Genomic DNA, 21,574 nt, shown 5'->3' with positions numbered 1-21,574 from the left:
ATAATTAGGTACAAATTTGAGCTGGCTCGAAAGGAATCCAAAAATTAGAGCTGGGTCGAGGGAAACCCGGGTCAGCGCAGCCCAGTTTCACAACTGCTGCTAGCTCAATTGGAATTTTAGCTGGTAACACAACCTTAAGCTAGCTCATCTGGGCTTGTTTTTGTTGGCTAGCACATGGACAAGCAGTACTCAGACATGACACGAATTATCACCATAGCTGGATCCTTCATTTCTTTTTTGCACTACACAGTAAACTGGTATGAGAACAGTCAGCTCTCAAATGCTAGCTACCTAATGTTAGCTAGCAAATCAGAGTTGAAACAAGCTAGCAAAAATTTCAGCTGGCCAGGTTGTATTGAAAGCTAGCCAGCTACTACATCATATCAAACCTGTCATCTGGTTGGGTTGGTTAGCTAGCTAATAGCCAATGCCATGGCAAGCAAGGTAGGAATTAAGCTAGCTAGCCTGTTCTGCTAGCAATGACGCTAACCATTAAGCTAGTTAACTAACGTTAGCAAGCTAAATATATGGCTCTGAGTCTGACAGGCACTGGCAGGAGTATGGGGTAACGTTACTTAAAGCATGGTGAGGGTGAATTAAATTCTTCAACATTTTGCTAGCTAGCAACATTAGTGAAGTCAGCTGTTGTCACATATTGGCTACCTAGCAACATGACATAATTCTAATTTCTGGAGGTTCTAATTTCTGGAGGTAGTGGAAATGCAATTTGAGCTAGCCCACCAAGGCCAGCCCAACCTGGGTTGACTTCAAAGTGCCAATGGGGCTTTAGATATGGTGGAAACCTAGGAACATACAGAGAAGGAATTGTCAGATGCATCACAATACCCCCAGAACTAGCCGCACTGAGAGACACATTTTTTATAGAATACATGGACCAGGCTGGAATAAATTGCATTACAACACGATTTAAATGTATTTTCGGAAGGGCTGTGGTCATCATTAATGTATTGACATTAAACAGATACAGTGCCTTGGGAAAGTATTCAGACCACTTTACTTTTTTCAAATTTTGTTAGGTTACAGCTTTATTTTAAAATTGATTAAATTGTTTTTTCCCTCATCAATCTACAGTACACACAATACCCCTTACTGATAAAGCAAAAACAGATTTTTAGACATTTTTGCTAATTTAGATTTTGAAAAACAATATAATTTACATAAGGATATATACAACGGGGTTGGCAACTAGATTTGGCCTCCAGCCAATTTGTTCCTGCGCTTGTAGATAGTTGGTGGGCCAGAACATAATTAGTCTATTAGAAAATAGCCTACTAGCTGCCCAATTCATAGCCCTACATTACACATTTAACACACAGGGTTAGTGGGATAATGACGCAATAATTTTGATCTGATTACAATGTCTCTATTAACAAGCCTACCTAGGCTACTTTATTATTATCAGATATCTTACCATATTTCTCAAAATGCCAAACCAGTGTGTTGTGTTTGCAACGAAACTGTTGCTGTATGCAAAGAATTCAATCCAAGATGTCAACTATACCCATGGTACTTTCAGTAGATTTTCCACCCCAAACATGAGGCCTTAGTCCGACACATAAAGGAGGTAGGCCTATTTGGGCCCCCGATTGGCGCAGTGGTCTAAGACACTGCATCTCAGTGCAAGAGGTGTCAGTGCAGTACCTGGTTTCGAATCCAGGCCGCATCACATCCGGCCGTGATTGGGAGTCCCATAGGGTGTCACGCAATTGGCCCAGTGTCATCTGGGTTTGGCCAGGGTAGGCCATCATTGTAAATAAGAAATTGTTCTTAATTGACTTGCCTAGTTAAACAAAGGTTAAAAGAAATGTTAAGGAGTGCATGGTGACAGTATTGGAGGAAATGGCTGTACCGACAAAAATATGTGGATAAAGTTGCATATGTCAAACATGTACGCCTACCTTTTATTTCTTAGTGCTCCAACAAAACCCTCTTATTAATACATTTACATCGGGCGATGTCCATATTGATTTTAGAAGTGGAGATCCACACGTGAGTGGTGGCTGCATCTCAACTAATCTTTTATCTAATTTATCCAATTATATTCCATTCTCTTGTTTTTATCATGGACATATTCCCACTAAAATTGCAATTTAGCTTTCACATATGTGTTTTACACTTTCTATCAAGCTGTTTGTGCTTGCTTCGATATATTTCTGCCAAACAATTTGACCGCTGTAGGATGAGATTCTTGTTTCGTAATGTTATTACTTTTAAATTTTATGTAGTGAATAGAGAAGACTATATACCCATCACATCCCATATTATGTTAATGTTCCCCGTGTGTGTAACTCAAATGTGTGTTTGAGTCTGGATTGAGAAGGTGTGAAACGTATAAATGAGAGAAAGAAGCCAATCAATCTAATCAGATAAGTTATTTTCAGTTTATGAGCTATCACTCCTTATGCCACGAAGGAGAAAATAATACCAGCATTAAACTTTGATTCATTGATCGAATTAAACGATATTAATGCATTTGAATCATGACGGTCATATGATGGAAAAGGGAGAACAACATTTTTATTCAGATTCACGTTTGTCCTTCAAGAGGAAATCATAGCTCTTCTCACACATCCCATGGGCCTCAACAAAACAGGCATATAGAAAACCCAGCAGGAAACAAAGAATAGGTCAGACAAATACCTTTCCAACTCTCCCATGGCACCCCACCCCACACCTGCACTGTAAACCACAAGGCATTTATGAATGGTCATATTTGTTATGTTTTATTTAGTTTGTTGTTTTATGGGCCATCCCTTGTATCATTTTCTTGGCCTTCTAGGTATTTGCATTTAAATGAATGTATATGAGTACTGCCACTAGGCGGAGCTGTGACGTCAAATGGGAGCGTTAGTAAGATTGTGAGATCTTGGAGGTTTCTTCTTAAATCTTGGAGAATGCCTACTACTGAACACTACTAACGTTTCTCCGTCTCATCATTTTATCCTGTTAAATCATGTATGTAATGTGCAAAAGTGCAATATGACTCTCAAAATATTGAGGTAACATGGTTAATTATATAATCCAGGAGTTTGGTGACGTTTGAAGGTTTTAATCGAGTAAAAAACTTGTTGGTATTTTCCCCATTGTAAGTAATGGAGGTTGGCTAGGTTGCTAATGGTTTATATGTAAGAGAAGGGATTAAGATGGCGTCCAAACTTTTTGTACTTGTTTTAAACAACATTTTAGCTCCTATTTGTTTTCTTTCCTATGAACGAAGGCTCAGTTTACTGTAGTTCAGGGAATATATGTAAATATGCGAGGTGATGATAAAATGTGTTAATATTTGTACAAAAAAAATTATGTTTAAAACCTCTCTAGGGTATGTGGGACGAAATCGTCCCACCTACTCAACAGCCAGTGGAATCCCATGGCGCGATATTCAAATACCTTAGAAATGCTATTACTTTAATTTCTCAAACATATGACTATTTTACACCATTTTAAAGACAAGACTCTCGTTAATCTAACCACACTGTCCGATTTCAAAAAGGCTTTACAACAAAAGCAAAACATTAGATTATGTCAGCAGAGTACCCAGCCAGAAATAATCAGACACCCATTTTTCAAGCTAGCATATAATGTCACATAAACACAAACCACAGCTAAATGCAGCACTAACCTTTGATGATCTTCATCAGATGACACTCCTAGGACATTATGTTATACAATACATGCATGTTTTGTTCAATCAAGTTCATATTTATATCAAAAACCAGCTTTTTACATTAGCATGTGACGTTCAGAACTAGCATACCCACCGCAAACTTCCGGTGAATTTACTAAATTACTCACAATAAACGTTCACAAAAAACATAACAATTACTTTAAGAATTATAGATACAGAACTCCTTTATGCAATCGCTATGTCCGATATTAAAATAGCTTTTCGGCAAAAGCACAATTTGCAATATTCTGAGTAGATAGCTCGCCATCACGGGCTAGCTATTTTGACACCCACCAAGTTTGGCACTCACCAAACTCAGATTTACTATAAGAAAAATTGGATTACCTTTGGTGTTCTTCGTCAGAATGCACTCCCAGGACTTCTACTTCAATAACAAATGTTGGTTTGGTTCAAAATAATCCATAGTTATGTTCAAATATCCTCTGTTTTGTTTGTGCGTTCAAGACACTATCCGAAGGGTAACGAAGGGTGACGCGCCCGGCGCGTATCGTGACAAAAAAATTCTAAATATTCCATTACCGTACTTCGAAGCATGTCAACCGCTGTTTAAAATCTATTTTTATGCGATTTTTCTCGTAAAAAAGTGATAATATTCCGACCGGGAAACCCTGTTTTCGTTCAAAGACTGAAAATCTAAAATGGACTCTTCACGTGCACGCGCGCCCCCGTCTCATTGTTCTCAGATCGACCACTTACCAAATGCGCTACTGTTTTTCAGCCATGGCCTGCAAAGTCATCATTCAACGTTCTGCCGCCTTCTGAGAGCCTATGGGAGCCGTAGGAAGTGTCACGTTACAGCAGAGATCCTCAGTTTTCAATAAAGCGAGTGTAGAAGGCCAAGAAATGGTCAGAGAGGGCACTTCCTGTTTGGAATCTTCTCAGGTTTTTGCCTGCCATATGAGTTCTGTTATACTCACAGACACCATTCAAACAGTTTTAGAAACTTTAGGGTGTTTTCTATCCAAATCAAACAATTATATGCATATTCTAGTTTCTGGGCAGTAGTAATAACCAGATTAAATCGGGTACGTTTTTTATCCGGCCGTGCAAATACTGCCCCCTACCCTAGAAAGGTTAACAGTTCGCTAGCTTGATGCTAAACGAATTTAGCTTGGCTGGACACTAGCTAGCTCTAGGCTAGTTGGTTTTGGTCAATGTTAGCTTACATGTTGGTGGTTTAGTGTAATTGTTGTAGCATTGTTTAGCACAGGTCTCCAGTAATTTACTACTTTTCAAGATTGACACTGATATAATGTGAATGTGTTGAAGAATGGTGATAGGTTTTTTGGACCTCAGACCATTTATTTTTTTGGATACTGGAATATGGAATGGGAAGATTTAATACTACAATAGAATTGTCATGCATAATTGATTTTGACAACAAAAAAAGATGAAGAAAAGAGAATATTTTAATCTTGGAGAATGCCTACTACTGAACACCACTAATGTTTTCTCCAACTCATCATTTTCTCCTGTTAATTCAGGTTTATTATCTGCCGGACACATCTCAATCCGAGGTTTGTAACAATTACTGACAATGTGTATGTGGTAACGTTACTGACTCAAAACTAAATTAGAAGTCACACCAACAATTATTTTTAAAGGTATGATACCTAATTAACTTTTTATGATTTCTTTTCTAAACTAATCCAATCATTGAATTATTGTGCGCATTATTGAAGTGGTTGTTCCAGTTTAAATGACTTAGGTAGTTTCCTCCCACTGTTCTTAACCCTGGCAGTCATTATGAATGCAGGTTGAGGGTGAATAAAGTATTTAACAGTTGGATAGCCAAATGCTGGCTAGATTCCAATAGGAATTACACCTCACTTTACAAGCCAGCATAATGTGATTTACAGTTAGGGTTTCAAAATCCAGGTACATTTCCCAGGTTTTCCAGAAATCCTGGTTGGAAAAAAAATTCTTAACAAAATTGCAGGCCTGATGTGGCTTGTAAACTATGAGTTTAAGGCCACTGCACTGTATAAGGCCTTATTATATACGTGATGGTTCAATTATAATGATAATAATCACTTAGGGACACACTTGGTGAAGGCCACAGGACTGAAAATGAACAAATTCAACAACCATTTCTCTTCCATTAACAAATACAGTCATGGGTGGTAACTCTACAAGTCAATCGAAAAGGCAAGGCGCACTGGGAAATGATTGGAGGCGTGGCTTAGTGGGGCTGTTAAATTCAAGTATACATACAAAAAAAACTGCATTTGTATTACTCATATGAAGGATGTACTGCTCACTTCAGCTATTTAAGTTTCTCTCTAGGGTAGGGGGCAGTATTTTCACGGCCGGATGATAAACGTACCCAAATTAAACAGCCTACTACTCGGGCCCAGGAACTAGAATATGCATATTATTAGTAGATTTGGATAGAAAACACTGAAGTTTCTAAAACTGTTTGAATGATGTCTGTGAGTATAACAGAACTCATATGGCAGGCAAAAACCTGAGAGAAATCTATCCAGGAAGTGAGAATTCTGGTGCTTGTAGTCCTTTCAAGTCATTGCCTATCGAACACACAGTGACTTAGGGTTGATTTTGCACTTCCCAAGGCTTCCACTAGATGTCAACAGTCTTTAGAAAGCTGTTTGAGGTGTCTATGATGAACAGAGAGCGAACAAGAAGGTGGGGAAGTTGGTGACCCAGGGAAGGACATCAGTTCATTGGTGCGCATTCACATGAGAGTTAGCTCTGTACCAAAACATTTTTCAAGACAATGGAATCGTCCGGTTGGAATATTATTGAAGTTCTAAGTGATAAAGGCCCTAAAGATTGATGCTATACAACGTTTGACATGTTTGAACGAACGTAAATATAACTTTTTTTAACTTTTTGTCGCGACATCATCCGCGCGCTTTCAACACTTGGAGTAGCTTACTGGACACACGAACAACAAGGAGTTATTTGGACATAAATTATGGACTTTATCAAACAAAACAACATTTGTTGTGGACCTGGGATTCCTGGAAGTGCCTTCTGATGAAGATGATCAAAGGTAAGGGAATATTTATAATGCTATTTATGATTTTAGATGACTCCTAAACGGCGGGTATCTGTATTGCCTGGTGTATGTTTCTGAGCGCTGTACTCAGATAATTGCAAAGTGTGCTTTCCTCGTGAAGCTTTTTTGAAATCTGTCACAGCGTTTGCATAAAGGAGATGTTCATCTATAATTATTTGAATAACAGTTTAATATTTTATCAACGTTTATGGTGAGTATTTTTGTAAATTGTTGTGCTGATTCACCGGCAGTATTGGAGGCAAAATATTTTCTGAACGTCACGCGCCAATGTAAAATGGGGTTTATGGATATAAATATGAACTTGATCGAACAAAAAATGCATGTATTGTGTAACATGATGTCCTAGGAGTGTCATCTGTTGAAGATCGTCAAAGGTTAGTGCATAATTTTAGCTGGTTTTCTGGTTTTTGTGACGCCTGTCCTTTCTAGGAAAATGGCTGTGTGCTTTTTCTTGTGTTGGAACTGTCCTAACATAATCTAACTTTATGCTTTCGCCATAAAGCCTTTTTGAAATTGGACATTAAGGAGACGTGTACCTTTAAAATGGTGTAAAATAGTCCTTTGTTTGAGAACTGAATTATGACATTTTGTGGTTTTGAATTTGGCGCTCTGATTTTTCACTGGCTGTTGAATAGTGTGAACCGTGGGTGGGACGCTAGCGTGGGACGCTAGCGTCCCACCTCCCTGAGAGAGGTTTCTTAAGGATCCGCCCCTTTTTTTCAATTTTCATACCCAAATCTAACAGCCTGTAGATCTGGACCTGAAGCAAGGATATGTATACTCTTGATAGCATTTGAAAAGAAACACTTTGAAATGTGAAATGAATGTAGGAGAACATAACACATTAGATCTGGTAAAAGATAATACAAAGAAAAAACAATGCGTTTTTTTATTTTTTATTTATACCATCAGCTTTGACATGCAAGAGAAAGGCCATAATGTACTATTTCAGCCCAGGCGCAATTTAGATTTTGCAGTGTATGTGCAAAGTTTTAGACTGATCCAATGAACCATTGCATTTATGTTCAAACGTTTGTATCAAGACTGCCAAAATGTGCCTAATTGGTTTATTAATAACTTTTCAAGTTCATAACTGTGCACTCTCCTCAAACAATAGCACGGTATTATTTCACTGTAATAGCTACTGTAAATTGGACAGTGCAGTTAGATTAACAAGAATGTATCCTTTCTGCCAATATCAGATATGTCTATGTCCTGGGAAATGTTCTTGTTACTTACAACCTCATGCTAATCACATTAGCCTACGGACCCACTGAACCTGTAGAGGTTAACTTATTTTTTTATGTAATCTGTTTCTTCAAAATGTTTGAGTAGCCAGACCTTATCCGGTTTTACAGTATTCCCATATGGGGAGTTGTTCATAATAATGATAGCCTATGGGATGAAACTCCTCCCGACGCACACACTGCGCGCCATTTAATTGACTGATTTCGCTGACCTGTTGGGAGATCAGAGCAGTGGTGGACTGGCCTACCATAAAAAACTATGGAGGAAATGCATCACATAACATTTTAATATGGAAATAGTGGTTATATCCTTCAGCCTACAGTAGCAATCAATGTGTGGTGTTCAATGTAGGCCTGCATTCCATGAGACTTTGAAAAAACATGTAGGGCTTGACATTAACCTGTTTATCCACCTGTCCTTCAGACGAGCTGACTAAACATTTTGTTGTGTTGTCTGATGTAAGAAATCACATTACAAAATACAATTCATTATTATTCTAATACCATTTTTACAGAGAATTATTATTCCAATACCATTTTTACAGAGAATCAGACAAATTATGCTACAATCTGCCTATGGCTACTTAGCTTACTCAAGCCTGTCTCAAAATACAACACTGTCTTAAGACATAAAAGAGCTCTTTACCTGGATCGCTTTTCAATGATGTCTAGAAATGTAAACATCTTGTACTCTTGTAGGAAGCAATCACTCTCACATTGCGAACTACGAATTAGCTATAACTGTGCAAAATAATTTGCACACGTGGCTACATGCAGCTCTCACTTTGATCTCAAAACAAGCGCATAATAATCGCCACCGGTCATGCTGTAAAACAGTCCACTTCAAAGTGAAAGGCACAAATCGATACATGGTAATGGTCTATTTACAGCTCTGATCGGTTATGGCACACCGGTCTGTGTAGAGTAGAGGCCTGAGTCATGCCTGTCAATGCAATACAATCAGGGGCGCAACTTTGGTTTTAGAAGTGGGGGGGACATAAGCTGGCAGGGGGTCCTCCCTCACAATTTTTTGGGGCATCTAAAGCTAATTTCCTGCATTTCAACTAGGGCTTACCCCAACAACAAAAAATATCTCTGCCCAAGAGTAGTCTTTCAACCAATTGATTGGTCGAAATTTGAAAACATGTATTTTTCCGTATACTGTATAGACACATCCTATGTGTTTTAATAAAATCATCTGTATGTACTGAACTTGTCTTATGCTTTATGCACGCTGTTTTATTAAATACTGAAGATGCACAAGTGACTCAAGAGGGGGCCAGAGATCAAGATAGCCTAATCAGAAGAATCAAAATCTGTTCCCTACCCTCCTACCACTACTGCTAGCCTTTGCAGATTCTGCCGTTATGCTCCTGAAGTTGCTGGTAATAGGTTACAACTGCAACCTTTTTTATTTGCAGTGACAATTTATCTTACCATTTATACCAATCTGCATGCCACAAATGATTTTCATATGCACATCTTCGTGGAACAGTTTTATTTCATTTATAATAGTCTTTGTATCTCAAAATCATTGTCAGAGGTTAATCTACATTCTATCTAAATGAAAATTATACAAATCTAAAAGTAACTTTTATTGCAATTGCCAAATATGTAATAATAACCTACATAAAGCCAACACATAAAAACATGGATCACTTATCACTGGATCAGATCATTACATTTTTAATGCCGAGTGGTTATCGAAAGGGAGAGAGCTGGAAATATTGTTAATTAAAATACTTTGAGGAACTATTGTCATTATGAATTGATTCAGACTTCGATTACTTGCTGTTTGAGGTGAAGAAAAAGTACTTTGAGAAGCTCTGCAGCTCATTAGTGGTGGTGAGTTAAGAAAATCAGAAATACTATGAGACATCCCACATGGGCACATTTATGGGCATACAGTTGCGCGCTGGCCAGGTAGACTAGTGCTACTTCTATATGCGTAATCAGGTGTGTGTCCTTGTTCAACATTGTGTTTCAAACAAAAGATGATGAATAAATTGACAAAACTCGGATGTGCCTACAACTGTGAGGAGAGACGCTGGAGATAAGAAGCAGGTACATGGAGTGAACATTTAATGAAACACTGACAGAAACAGAATCTGGAAAACAAAACGACAAAAATGCTGACACGGTGAACCAACGTAGGAACAGACAGACATAGATGGGGCAATCAACAAGGTGAAGAAGTCCAGGTGAGTCCAATGAGCGCTGATATGCATAATGATGGTGACAGATGTGCATAATGAAGGGCGGCCTGACACCCTCGAGCGCCAGAGAGGGAGAGCGGGAGCAGGCGTGACAACAACAAAATCTCTTGCATACTATAAGTCTTGCATAATTTGTTTTGTTATGTTGCTTTGAAAGTGAATAATATTGCATTGATTTGATCACAATTCCCACAGTACAGGGAAAAGTTGATAGTGTTAACTAACGATGAAAACTCAAAAAAGTTGAGTGAAATTCAATCTCGTGCTTCTCTGTTGCTTCCGTCCCTCTCCTCGCTCCTACCTGGGCTTGAACCAGGGACCCTCTGCACACATCTACAACAGTCGCCCTCAAAGCATCATTACCCATTGCTCCACAAAAGCCACGGCCTTTGCAGAACAAGGGAAACAACTACTTCAAGGTCTCAGAGCGAGTGACGTCACCGATTGAAACGCTATTAGCGTGCACCCTGCTAACTAGCTAGCCATTTCACACCGGTTACATCTGCACAGGCTGATTTTTTTCTGAGCCAGTCACTTGGGAGCAGGGCCCGTGCACATGCCGCTTAGAGGAAACATTTGGGTGTGAATAATTTCTGAAGGCACTATATATTTCATGTATTACTTGAATAGTGACCACAGCCCTTCCGATAATACATTTCAATTGTGTTTTAATGCGATTTTTCACCCTGCTCCATGTATTTAATGTATTCTATTTCAATGTGGCTCTCAGTGCAGCTTTACTTCTTGGCTATTATGATACATCTGGCAGTTGCTTCTCTGTATTCCTAGGTGGAAACTATAGGCTGAAAACTACACCAGTACTACGTTCTGTCATAGTCCTACAGGGCCGTCTACAACATTAGAGTAAAGGAGTTGAGTCACCAGAATAGAATTCTAGGAGACAGGGGATGCACGTTTTTATTACACGCATGGTTCGAACCACAATTTTATTCTGACATCATTTACCAGAATACCGGTTGTTTATGCTCCAAATAAACAACCCAATTCATTGTCAATATTCAACATTTTGTGTGTACTTCTGTGTTTGTCCCTGATATCCTGCTTTTGTTCCCAAGCTTTATCTGTGATCTGTCCTGATGGTAAAAACTCGGAAATGGCCAATTCTAATACCTTGGTGAATTACTGCTTCCTCTAAAGACGGGGGTTGGCATAGCAACAATGGCTGCGAACGTCAGCAAGTTGGGTTGAGACGCACAGCATCAAAGGGTTGCTGGCTCTGATACTCTGTGGAACAACGTGTAGGCCTACTATTGTCCTGTCATTTAACTAGTGGAGCCGTGCACCGGAAACCGTGTTCATGATCCCATAAAAAAAAGCTTTTTGTGGTTGAAATTAGGTTTTTACAATGTGTCATTTTCAGAAAGGCAGTTATGGAGGAAGATAATATATACAGATCAAATCTTCAGAACAAATAATATCTTCAGAACAATGGTCAGAACAATGGTCAGCACAAAGGTCAGCACAAAGGTCAGAACAATTGTTAATCGATCATATTCCTGTCAAGAGTGTGAATATGCATGTACCTACCTATGCTAAATACAATAACCTCTCTGAACCTTACAACTAATCAGAGAGCAGGTAAGGGTTAAGATCGCTCAAGGAAAATGAAAGACCATTATGTATGATGCCTACAAAAACCATCACATTTGAGTGTCCCTAATACCTATGTAATACATATTAGGTACATATACTGGTAGAGTTTAGGTACACCTTGTTAAATAATACTTAGGACTGTCATACCCAAAGACTTTTCCTAAGATTATTATCTCTTTCCCTCTTCGGAGCATGGAATTTCAGGACCACTATCTCTTGTCACGTGTGCTGACATTGTCAAACAAATGGGCGGCTGACACCGCAGGGGGCCAGGGGTAAAAAACAGTGTTTGCGTGTGTGTGTATGATGTTATATGTATGTGTGTGCGTATGTGTGTACTTGATGTGTGTGTGTGAGTGTGTGTGTCTGTGCGTAATGTTATGTTAACCCCTGACATGATGTCCAGGGGTGGGGAGGGGGTCAGGAAGGTGTTCCCAGAATGGGAAGTGTGGCGAGGTGTTTATAAAACTCCTGACGATGTTTACACAATCCTGTCTTCTCACTCTCAGACAATGCTCAGGAGAGGAAACGGCTAGAACTTTACTGTTTGGACTGCCACTGTGCGCTACCTTAAGTCAGAAGGGGGATACTATCGCCGAACCACACCACTACCAGGGACTGAGTTTGGTTGCCTAAGATATCTCACATCTTTTCTATTTATTTGATATTTAATTTGGTCCTCAAGAAGTGGAACCCATTTGAACCGTCTTAGTTCTGTCTGGGCTTGGCTGTTTCTCAGTAAGGGTGTTCTGTACTGTACTGTGCATCTGAGGCTGAGCACCCATGTACAACAGCAGCTACTCCCAGGCCAAGTTTGGCTTGGAGGCCAGGAGGAAGATCCAGAAGCCCAGTGGAAAGAGCTGTGGCTACTACTTGAGGGTTGTCTTCTTCTTCTCCTCTCTGATCCAGTCGCTCATCATCGTCAGTCTCGTTCTCTTCCTGGTCTACGGGAGGTCCCTGGACGCGGCAGCCGAGAGCCGGATCCAAGACCTGGAGAAGAGCATCAACCGCCTCTCCATGGACAACATGAACCACCGGCAGCAGAAAAAGAATCTGACGCTTCTCCTGAATGCCACTCAGACTGACAGGATGCGCAACAACAAGGAAATTATCAATCTGCGTCAAATTGCAAACAAATCTGTCATATTCATCACCAATCTCAGAGACCAAGCGGTAAGTGCTGAGACTGGTTCAGTGGTCAATGCTAGAGGGTTGCGGTGGATGTTTTTTGATATTTTGAAATACTTTAGAGAATAGTTCATTTTTTTATATTCAACACAACGACATCAGTACAGTACATACAGTGGGGTCACAGTGAATGGTTGATTGAATATTAAAATGTCAGTTTAGTTGTAGAACTTGAGTTCCTGTATGTTGTTGTTAGAATATTAAAATGCCAGTTTAGTTGTAGGACTTGAGTTCCTGTATGTTGTTTAATGTGGTAACTGATTTAGATTTTAGTGTAATTGAACATGAAATAACACACATATATATTATGTATATCATATCCATTATTATTTCACCGATCATTATATCCATTCATTTCAGCAAATTTATACCTGAAAAGGTTAAAACAGTGTTACTACATAAACATTAACAATCACTAGTTACGTTCAGATTTAAGTTTGTCAGTTGTATAAAATATATGTATAAAACAACTGTCAACCATAATCTGCATGTACACAGTAGGTGAAACTTGCACTCAAATGTTCTTTAGCTGACAAAATGTAATGCATATCTGTTATTAATATCCACAGAATCAATGCGATAATGATAAGAAAAGCTGTCAGATTCAACTTAGCATGAACCGATGCCCCAGAGCCATGACACCAATGATAACACTAAATGGTAAGACAATTGAACTTTAAGACAAACCAATGCTTTCATTGCTCTGCTCTGCACTAGTGTTACATATGTTCACACAGAATCTCATCCTTGTATTTCACAGATGAGCTTTCCTATTCATATTAGGTTTCCTAACTTTCCTAACTGGTATTTCTTTGGACAAGAGTAAGCAAGGCGCAAATTACAACTTGGCAATGATATTTTGTCTTCACAGTTTTGGAAAATGCTTGCTGTTGTAGTACCTAAGTAAGAATACAAATAGTGAAAATATAATTTAAATGATTTATTCGCCGTTCTGAATTCCCCCAACACAGGGCTGGGGTTCAATCCAAGCCGCCAGTGCTCCTCGGATTGAATCCAGGACAAGATCGACAGTGCTCCTCGGATTGAATCCAGGACAAGATCTGATAGTGGTTCAGAAGTATTAACACAAAACATGTTTCTTTCTTTTTTTTCTTCCTCAAAAACGTTTCCAGGCAACAACAACAATATACAAGGAAACCAGGTCCAGCACCTAGAGCAATTGCTAAAGCTAGTGAACGCCAACTTCAGTCAGACGGTGCAGTTCATGAAGATTGAGATAGAGAACACAGCCAAGGACCGGAACACCCTCACCTTGGATGCCATATCCCTCCGGAGGGACAAGACCACCCTGCTGAAACAGCTGGAGAGCTACAGGAAGAAGTGCAAGGAGGACTTCATCCAATCCCTCGGCAGCATCTCCAACGTCTCCAAAGCCTTCCTGTTGAAGATCGACACCCTCCTGCCTAAAGTCAGCCCCTTCCTGCTCACCTGCGAGAAGCAGCGCGACTACCTGGACCAGATCCGCAACAACTGCTCCAGTCTGTCCCGCGAGGTGGAGACCAAGTTCCAGCACTACCTGGACAACGTAGGCTCCCAGGTGTCGGAGATCCAGGGCCGTAGCGCCAGGCTGCAGGCGGAGAAAGACCAGCTAGCCGAGGACCACCACTGGTGCAGCCAGAACCGCAGCGCCATGGCCCTGGAGCACCAAGAAAAGTTGCAGAAGGCCCAGGAGAAATACGACCTAGAGATGGAGAAGCTGCTGACGGGCAGCAAGAAGCTGCAGTGGGACAAGGATCTGGGGGAGGCAGCGATGAAGGTGAAGGAGGGCGAGATCAAAATCCTCAACGACAAGATCCGGAGCCTCAACGCCTCCCTGGCCAACTGTGGCTCCAGGGTAAAGGAAGATCTGTTCTGTGGTTTAGTACTGGGCTTTCATCCAGGTCAGAGATAAGGGGCGTTTAAATATAGACAGAAAATGATTTAGAAGTCAAACTGAGGCCAGAAATTGTTTCCGTCCTTGCTGTAGGGATAGAGTTGAGACACTGGTCAAAAGATCTAATCATGTGAATGAGATTTACGATGAAAATTATCTCTAGGAAAAGACATTAGTTGAAAATGAAAGCTATGGGAAAGTCCAAAATTTACCCAGGTGGGGGGGTGGTCCAAAATAGGGGAGGGTTGTCTAACTTTAGTTTTTTCTTTGCGGAGGGTTGTGTGTTTTTTTTATTGGACACAGGGAGGGTCTTTTCCCTGGTTTACATTCACACTTTTGCAGGTTTTACTATATAATTTCTTCCATCCTAACTAAATTTCCGCATCTGCTTGAATGCGCATCCTTGATATCAAGGTGTTTTGGTACTTCCCCTATGCACTACGCGTTTCTGCTCCCTAGCTATACCACAGCTCCCTAGCTATATATAAATAAAGATATGCATGAGAGAAGAAGGGTTCTCCCATCCAATGACAATACAAAATCAAATATTTCAAAACATGTTAGGCTACAGAAAGGCCAAGGGCTGTAATAGCAGAATTTAAATTGTACTACAAATGTATTGGGGATGCATGGGACAGACTATGATAGAGTCACAGCAGAAGAGCTGTGACAAGTGTATGGCTCAAGGTATAATGTGTAGGCTTAGTGCCAGTGCCCCTCCCACACGCCCACTGTTTGATAAATGGGCGATGCGTTTTCAGAAAAGTGGTGTGACCTACACAGATCATTCCTTGGAAACATAGGGAAGATCTCCTAGGACCATTTAACTGCTATCTCACCTTTCACACAGGACTCTACCCTATGTTGTGTCATTTTGAGGGTGCGCTCCAAGCCTTTACCCCTTCACATAGGACAGTCTATTGTGCATTTTCTTTGCCACAGGAAAGCACCCACTTTTCTGTCTACCCTACGCCTGCAAACCGAGTGAGTGGGTTGCAAGTGCTGTCAGCCCGCCCGTTCATGCTTTCAGTTTGCCCCGGCGTCCTCCTGGGTACCTTGGAACCCAAACTCTGCCTGTATGCCTGGGGTCAGCGTCAAACTGTGTTGTCTCTCCCTGGAGCTTGTGGTTACACCCGCCTCTCCAAAATTTGTGTCCAGCATGCGTCTTGCGCATTTGCTTGGATGAAAGCGAGAGTATTGCACTAGAGCGACAACGACTCCTGCATTTTGTTTGGGCTCCTCCCTGCAAGAGAGGCCCCCTAACTAGTTAAAGGCTATCTTTGGATAGTGGAGGATATTGTATTGTAAAATATAATAGCAAGGCTTACAGCCCAGAAAGGGTCGTTCCACCAGAGGTATCTGAGGAACCAAAGGGGTGCTCATTTTTCAAATGAGCAACTCATAATCCTTTATATACATAGTTTTTTATTTTATTTTAGTCATTCAGCATACACTTTTCCAGAGTGACTTACAGGTACAATTAGGGTTAAATGCCTTGCTCAAGGCCAAATCTACAGATTTCCCCCCTAGTTTCCGACTTTTCAGTTACTGGCCCAACGTTCATAACCGCTAGGCTACCTGCCGCTCGAGCTTTGAAAGCCCAAGCTTTGATGATTTGAATCAGGCCTGTAGTGCCAATGCAAAAACGTGCATCCCTTTGGGTCCCCAGCACCAGGATTGAGAACCACTGCCATAGTGAGATAGCTCACATATATTCTCATAGAACCGCGGTTTACGAAAGTCACCTTAAATTATATGCTTTGTTTGTACTATTATTATTATCTGTGATTATAAATGATGTATAACTCATTCTTATATTTGACTATATTTTATGACAGTATTTTAACCTAACATCATTCTCTTTGTCTTATTATGTTTCAGACCGGAATCGGTAGCCCGGGTGCAACTGGTAACACAGGGGTGGGCTGGGTAGGGTCGAGTGCAACAGGGCAAGGTAACAGGGGGTCAGCTGCTGGAGCAGGTGTGATGGCAGGAATAGGTGGGTGGGGCGCATCTGCATCTGCAACAGGAAACAGCAATACAGTGTTTGGCAACACAGGAACGGGCGGGGCAGGGTCAAGTGCAACAGGAGTGGGTACTAGGGGATCAGGAGGGACAGGACTGAGTGGTGCCGGGTCACCATCAGGTGTTGCAAAGAAAATCGGACCAGGCTTGGGTAGCCCCAACGGTTACAGTTTAGGTAAGACATACTAGTATCAAGGCTTGATATAAACATCACTTCTTATTAAGACTGATATGCTATGGGTGATGGCTAATGATGTTGTTCTGTTGTTTCCACAGCAAATATCAATCAATACTTACGCGAGCTGCAGCAGTATTCCAAACCCAACTCCGGCTCAGAGTGAGTTCAAACCCCCTGTACAGCAAAGTGACCCGTAAATAAATGTGCTTGTGCCAAAAATTACCATGTTTCTAGACCTTTTAATTCAACATGGCTGAGAGAACATTTAGTGATAACATTCAAATGTGATCTGCTGCCTGCAGTAGACACAATGAACTGAACAAGTATTTCTATTGTTTCTTCTTGTCTGCAGAGTATCTGGGTAATCCATGGAATCTCAGAGGAAATTGGAGAAGGAATGGGACCCTCTACTATAAAACCCAGTCTCCTCATATTGAGTTATGGTATGTTAATACACTGAGTGTACAAAACAATAAGGACACCTGCTCTTTCCATGACACAGACTGACCAGGTGAATCCAGGTGAAAGCTATGAGCCCTTATTGATGTCACTTGTTAAATCCACTTCAATCAGTGTAGATTAAGGGGAGGAGACAATTGAGACACGGATTGTGTATGCGTGCCATTCAGAGGGTGAAGGGGCAAAACAAAAGATGTAAGTGCCTTTGAACGGGGTACGGTAGTAGGTACCAGTTTGTGTCAACAACTGCAACGCTTCTGGGTTATTCACCCTCAACAGTTTCCTGTGTGCATCAAGAATGGTCCACCCCCCAAAGGACATCCAGCCAATTTGACAGAACTGTGGGAAGCATTGGAGTCAACATGGGCCAGCATCCCTATGGAATGCTTTCTACACCTTATAGAGTCAAATCCCCGAAGAATTGAGACTGGGGGTGCAACTCAGTGTTAGGAAGGTGTCCTTAATGTTTTGTACACCCCGTGTATGTATAATATAATTTCTATCAGCAGCAGCTGCATTGTAATATATCATAAAAGAAGATCTGTTGCTATTGTGACATGTATTACATTTTTGCACTTTTTGGGGGCTTGAATGTCATTGATAAACAAATACGAATGTATATTATTTGAATATGTTGATTTAGTCAGGAAAAAGGCATGAAAGTCATAAATATTCTGTTTTTAATGTACTATACATACTTTTATTAAAACAAAAGGGTAGTTATTGTAACTCCTGTTCTATGAATGATGTGTGATGACCTCAATGTTTAAGGCACTACTTTTGAATTTCACACCGCTGATTTCAGAAACATGTACCCCATCCAAGACGGATATGAATTGTTTGTCCCCACTTGCGTCACCCATTGTGAGGATAATAGTCCCACTGCTGACAGTCCCTCCCCTTCGTCACGTTACAGACATCATTTACTGGAAGACAATTTTATCCGACCAAGATGTTTATGTTTATGTCTGCCAACCTGTCAGACCAATTGGAGCGGATGGGAGGGAAAGGTACAAACACTGGTGTATACAAAACCCAACATTAACAATACCTCTTGGGCTGGCTACAGACTATATATTTCCATACACTTAATAAGAACATGAAACAACTCTAATAAAAAACATTGAGAGACGGACGGATAAAGTTATCCATCAAATCTTCAGTATGTTCTTTCCCCAAAACCAGCCCCTAAAATAGCCTTGAACACCAAACAATGTTTTATTTTGTTATTGCTGTGTCTATGGGATATATAAACTATTGGAAAGAGTATCCCAGCAACCCCTTGTCCAATAATACAAACACTAACTTTATCAGTCTATAACAGCATTCTTGCTTCAATGGGACAATAGCATGCTTAAATTACATCTAGCAACATGCCAACCCAGATATTATACAGTATGCCATTAGGCCAACAGCTTTTATCCAAAGCAACTTACATTTTATCCAAAGTAACTTGCATGCATACATTTTTGTATGTATAGGTGGCCCCGGGAATCAAACTCACTATCCTAGCATTGCTAGAACCATGCTCTACCAACAGAGCTACAGAGGATCATCCATTGCGTGCCACAGTTCCATTTCAATTTGTCTCAAAGGAATCTCAAACGACCCATAAACCATTTGCACGGCGTTATTCTATTAAATTAGCACATCCTGTTCAATTCCAGAATCAAATCAAACCCTATCTGGCACACCATCTGGCATAAATTAAGCACAATTAAAGTAGAACAGTAGGACGACTGAGAAATGTTGGTGGCAAACACCCTGTTGGAAACAATGCCCAAGGGAACCAACTGTTAATTCAAACATTTTAAATACGTAAAGTGGTTTGACTGTTTACCAACTAATATATGGTAGAGTTCAGGACGAGAGACCTCTATCCTGTCTAAAGGAAATCCTTTGTTTAATTAACATCAAGTGTTTTTCCAGTCAGGACGATTGGACCTCCAATTCACCTTGAGAGAAGCCATGAGGAGATTGTATGTCTGTGTTCTGATCTGATTCCATGTGGTCCAGTGTGGCACACTCTGCCACACTGGACCACATTGTCTCTTACTCTTTCCATTGAAAATACCTGAGATAGAGACATCAATACTGCAGATGTTGCTGATTTCAAATAAATAACTTAAACTCATCAAACGTACGCTGACTTTATGAAGCAGTGTTACTGGTATCTAGCAAAATAGTGTAGGAGTGGTATCTAACCTGGTTGACTGTATTATTTTTTTTTTTAATAACTCAAGCTACCTAGCTGGCTAACTTGACTAACTTTGGGGTGGAAATGTCCACTTACTTACAGTTAGCCCTGTCCAGCCCTGCCCAGAGGTGCGCTAGTAGACAGATGCTGCTGAAACTAACCAAACAACCAAAATATGGACTTTAAAACTGGATCAATCAACAACAACCAACAAAAGAATAGAAAATCTTTTTAAAATGTATTATAGGTGAACATCCCTTTAAACCTGTGTCTACTCATCTTAATTTGATTTACAGTTGAAGTCGGAAGTTTGCATACACCTTAGCCAAATACATTTAAACTCAGTTTTTCACAATTCCTGACATTTAATCCGAGTAAGAATTCCCTGTTTTAGGTCAGTTAGGATCACCACTTTATTTTAAGAATGTGAAATGTCAGAATAATAGTAGAGAGAATGATCTATTTCAGCTTTTATTTCTTTCATCACATTCCCAGTGGGTCAGAAGTTTACATACACTCAATTAGTATTTGGTAGCATTGCCTTTAAATTGTTCAACTTGGGTCAAATGTTTCGGGTAGCCTTCCACAAGCTTCCCACAATAAGTTGGGTGAATTTTGGCCCATTCCATCTGACAGAGCTGGTGTAACGGAGTCAAGTTTGTAGGCCTCCTTGCTCGCAGCGCTTTTTCAGTTCTGCCCACAGATTTTCTATAGGATTGAGGTCAGGGCTTTGTGATGGCCACTCCAATACCTTGACTTTGTTGTCCTTAAGTCATTTTGCTACAACTTTGGAAGTATGCTTGGGGTCATTGTCCATTTGGAAGACCCATTTGCGACCAAGCTTTAACTTCCTGATTGATGTCTTGAGATGTTGCTTCAATATATCCACATAATTTTCTTTCCTCATGATGCCATCTATTTTGTGAAGTGCACCAGTCCCTCCTGCAGCAAAGCACCCCCACAACATGATGCTGCCACCCCTGTGCTTCACGGTTGGGATGGTGTTCTTCGCCTTGCAAGCATCCCCCTTTTTCCTCCAAACATAACGATCGTCATTATGGCCAAACAGTTCTATTTTTGTTTCATTAGACCAGAGGACATTTCTGCAAAAAGTACGATCTTTGTCCCCATGTGCAGTTGCAAACCGTGGTCTGGCTTTTTTATGGCCGTTTTGGAGCAGTGGCTTCTTCCTTGCTGAGTGGCCTTTCGGGTTATCTCGATATAGGACTCGTTTTACTGTGGATATAGATACTTTGTACCTGTTTCCTCCAGCATCTTCACAAGGTACTTTGCTGTTGTTCTGGGATTGATTTGCACTTTTCGCACCAAAGTACGTTCATCTCTGGGAGACAGAACGCGTCTCCTTCCTGAGCGGTATGACGCTGTGTGGTCCCATGGTGTTTATACTTGCGTACAATTGTTTGTACAGATACAGATGAACGTGGTACCTTCAGGCATTTGGAAATTGCTCCAGACTTGTGGAGATCTACAATATTTTTTCTGAGGTCTTGGCTGATTTATTTTGATTTTCCCATGATGTCAAGGAAAGAGGCACTGAGTTTGAAGGTAGGCCTTGAAATACACCCACAGGTACACCTCCAATTGACTCAAATGATGTCAGTTAGCCTATCAGAAGCTTCTAAAGCCATGACATCATTTTCTGGAATTTTCCACGCTGTTTAAAGGCACAGTCAACTTCGTGTATGTAAACTTCTGACCCACTGGAATTGTGATTCAGTGAATTATAAGTGAAATAATCTGTCTGTAAACAATTGTTGGAAAAATTACTTGTGTCATGCAAAGTAGA

At 40.5% G+C, this 21,574-nt stretch overlaps 1 protein-coding gene across 1 annotated transcript; it reads left to right on the top strand.

Annotated features, from left to right (window-relative positions):
• The first annotated feature begins 12,327 nt into the window (after window positions 1-12,327).
• On the top strand, window positions 12,328-18,162 carry plvapa (plasmalemma vesicle associated protein a). Its single transcript, XM_014139858.3, has 6 exons — window positions 12,328-12,999; window positions 13,584-13,674; window positions 14,148-14,869; window positions 16,790-17,108; window positions 17,210-17,270; window positions 17,464-18,162. The coding sequence occupies exons 1-6, from the start codon at window positions 12,610-12,612 to the stop codon at window positions 17,474-17,476; spliced, it is 1,596 nt and encodes a 531-aa protein (XP_013995333.1). The 5' UTR covers window positions 12,328-12,609; the 3' UTR covers window positions 17,477-18,162.
• The last annotated feature ends 3,412 nt before the right edge of the window (window positions 18,163-21,574 follow it).

This window comes from Salmo salar, chromosome 14 (assembly GCF_965601325.2).
Source record: "Salmo salar chromosome 14, fSalSal1, whole genome shotgun sequence".
Taxonomy (NCBI): domain Eukaryota; kingdom Metazoa; phylum Chordata; class Actinopteri; order Salmoniformes; family Salmonidae; genus Salmo; species Salmo salar.
Note: the sequence above shows the minus strand (reverse complement) of the source record. Positions and strands in the feature narration are given on the sequence as shown.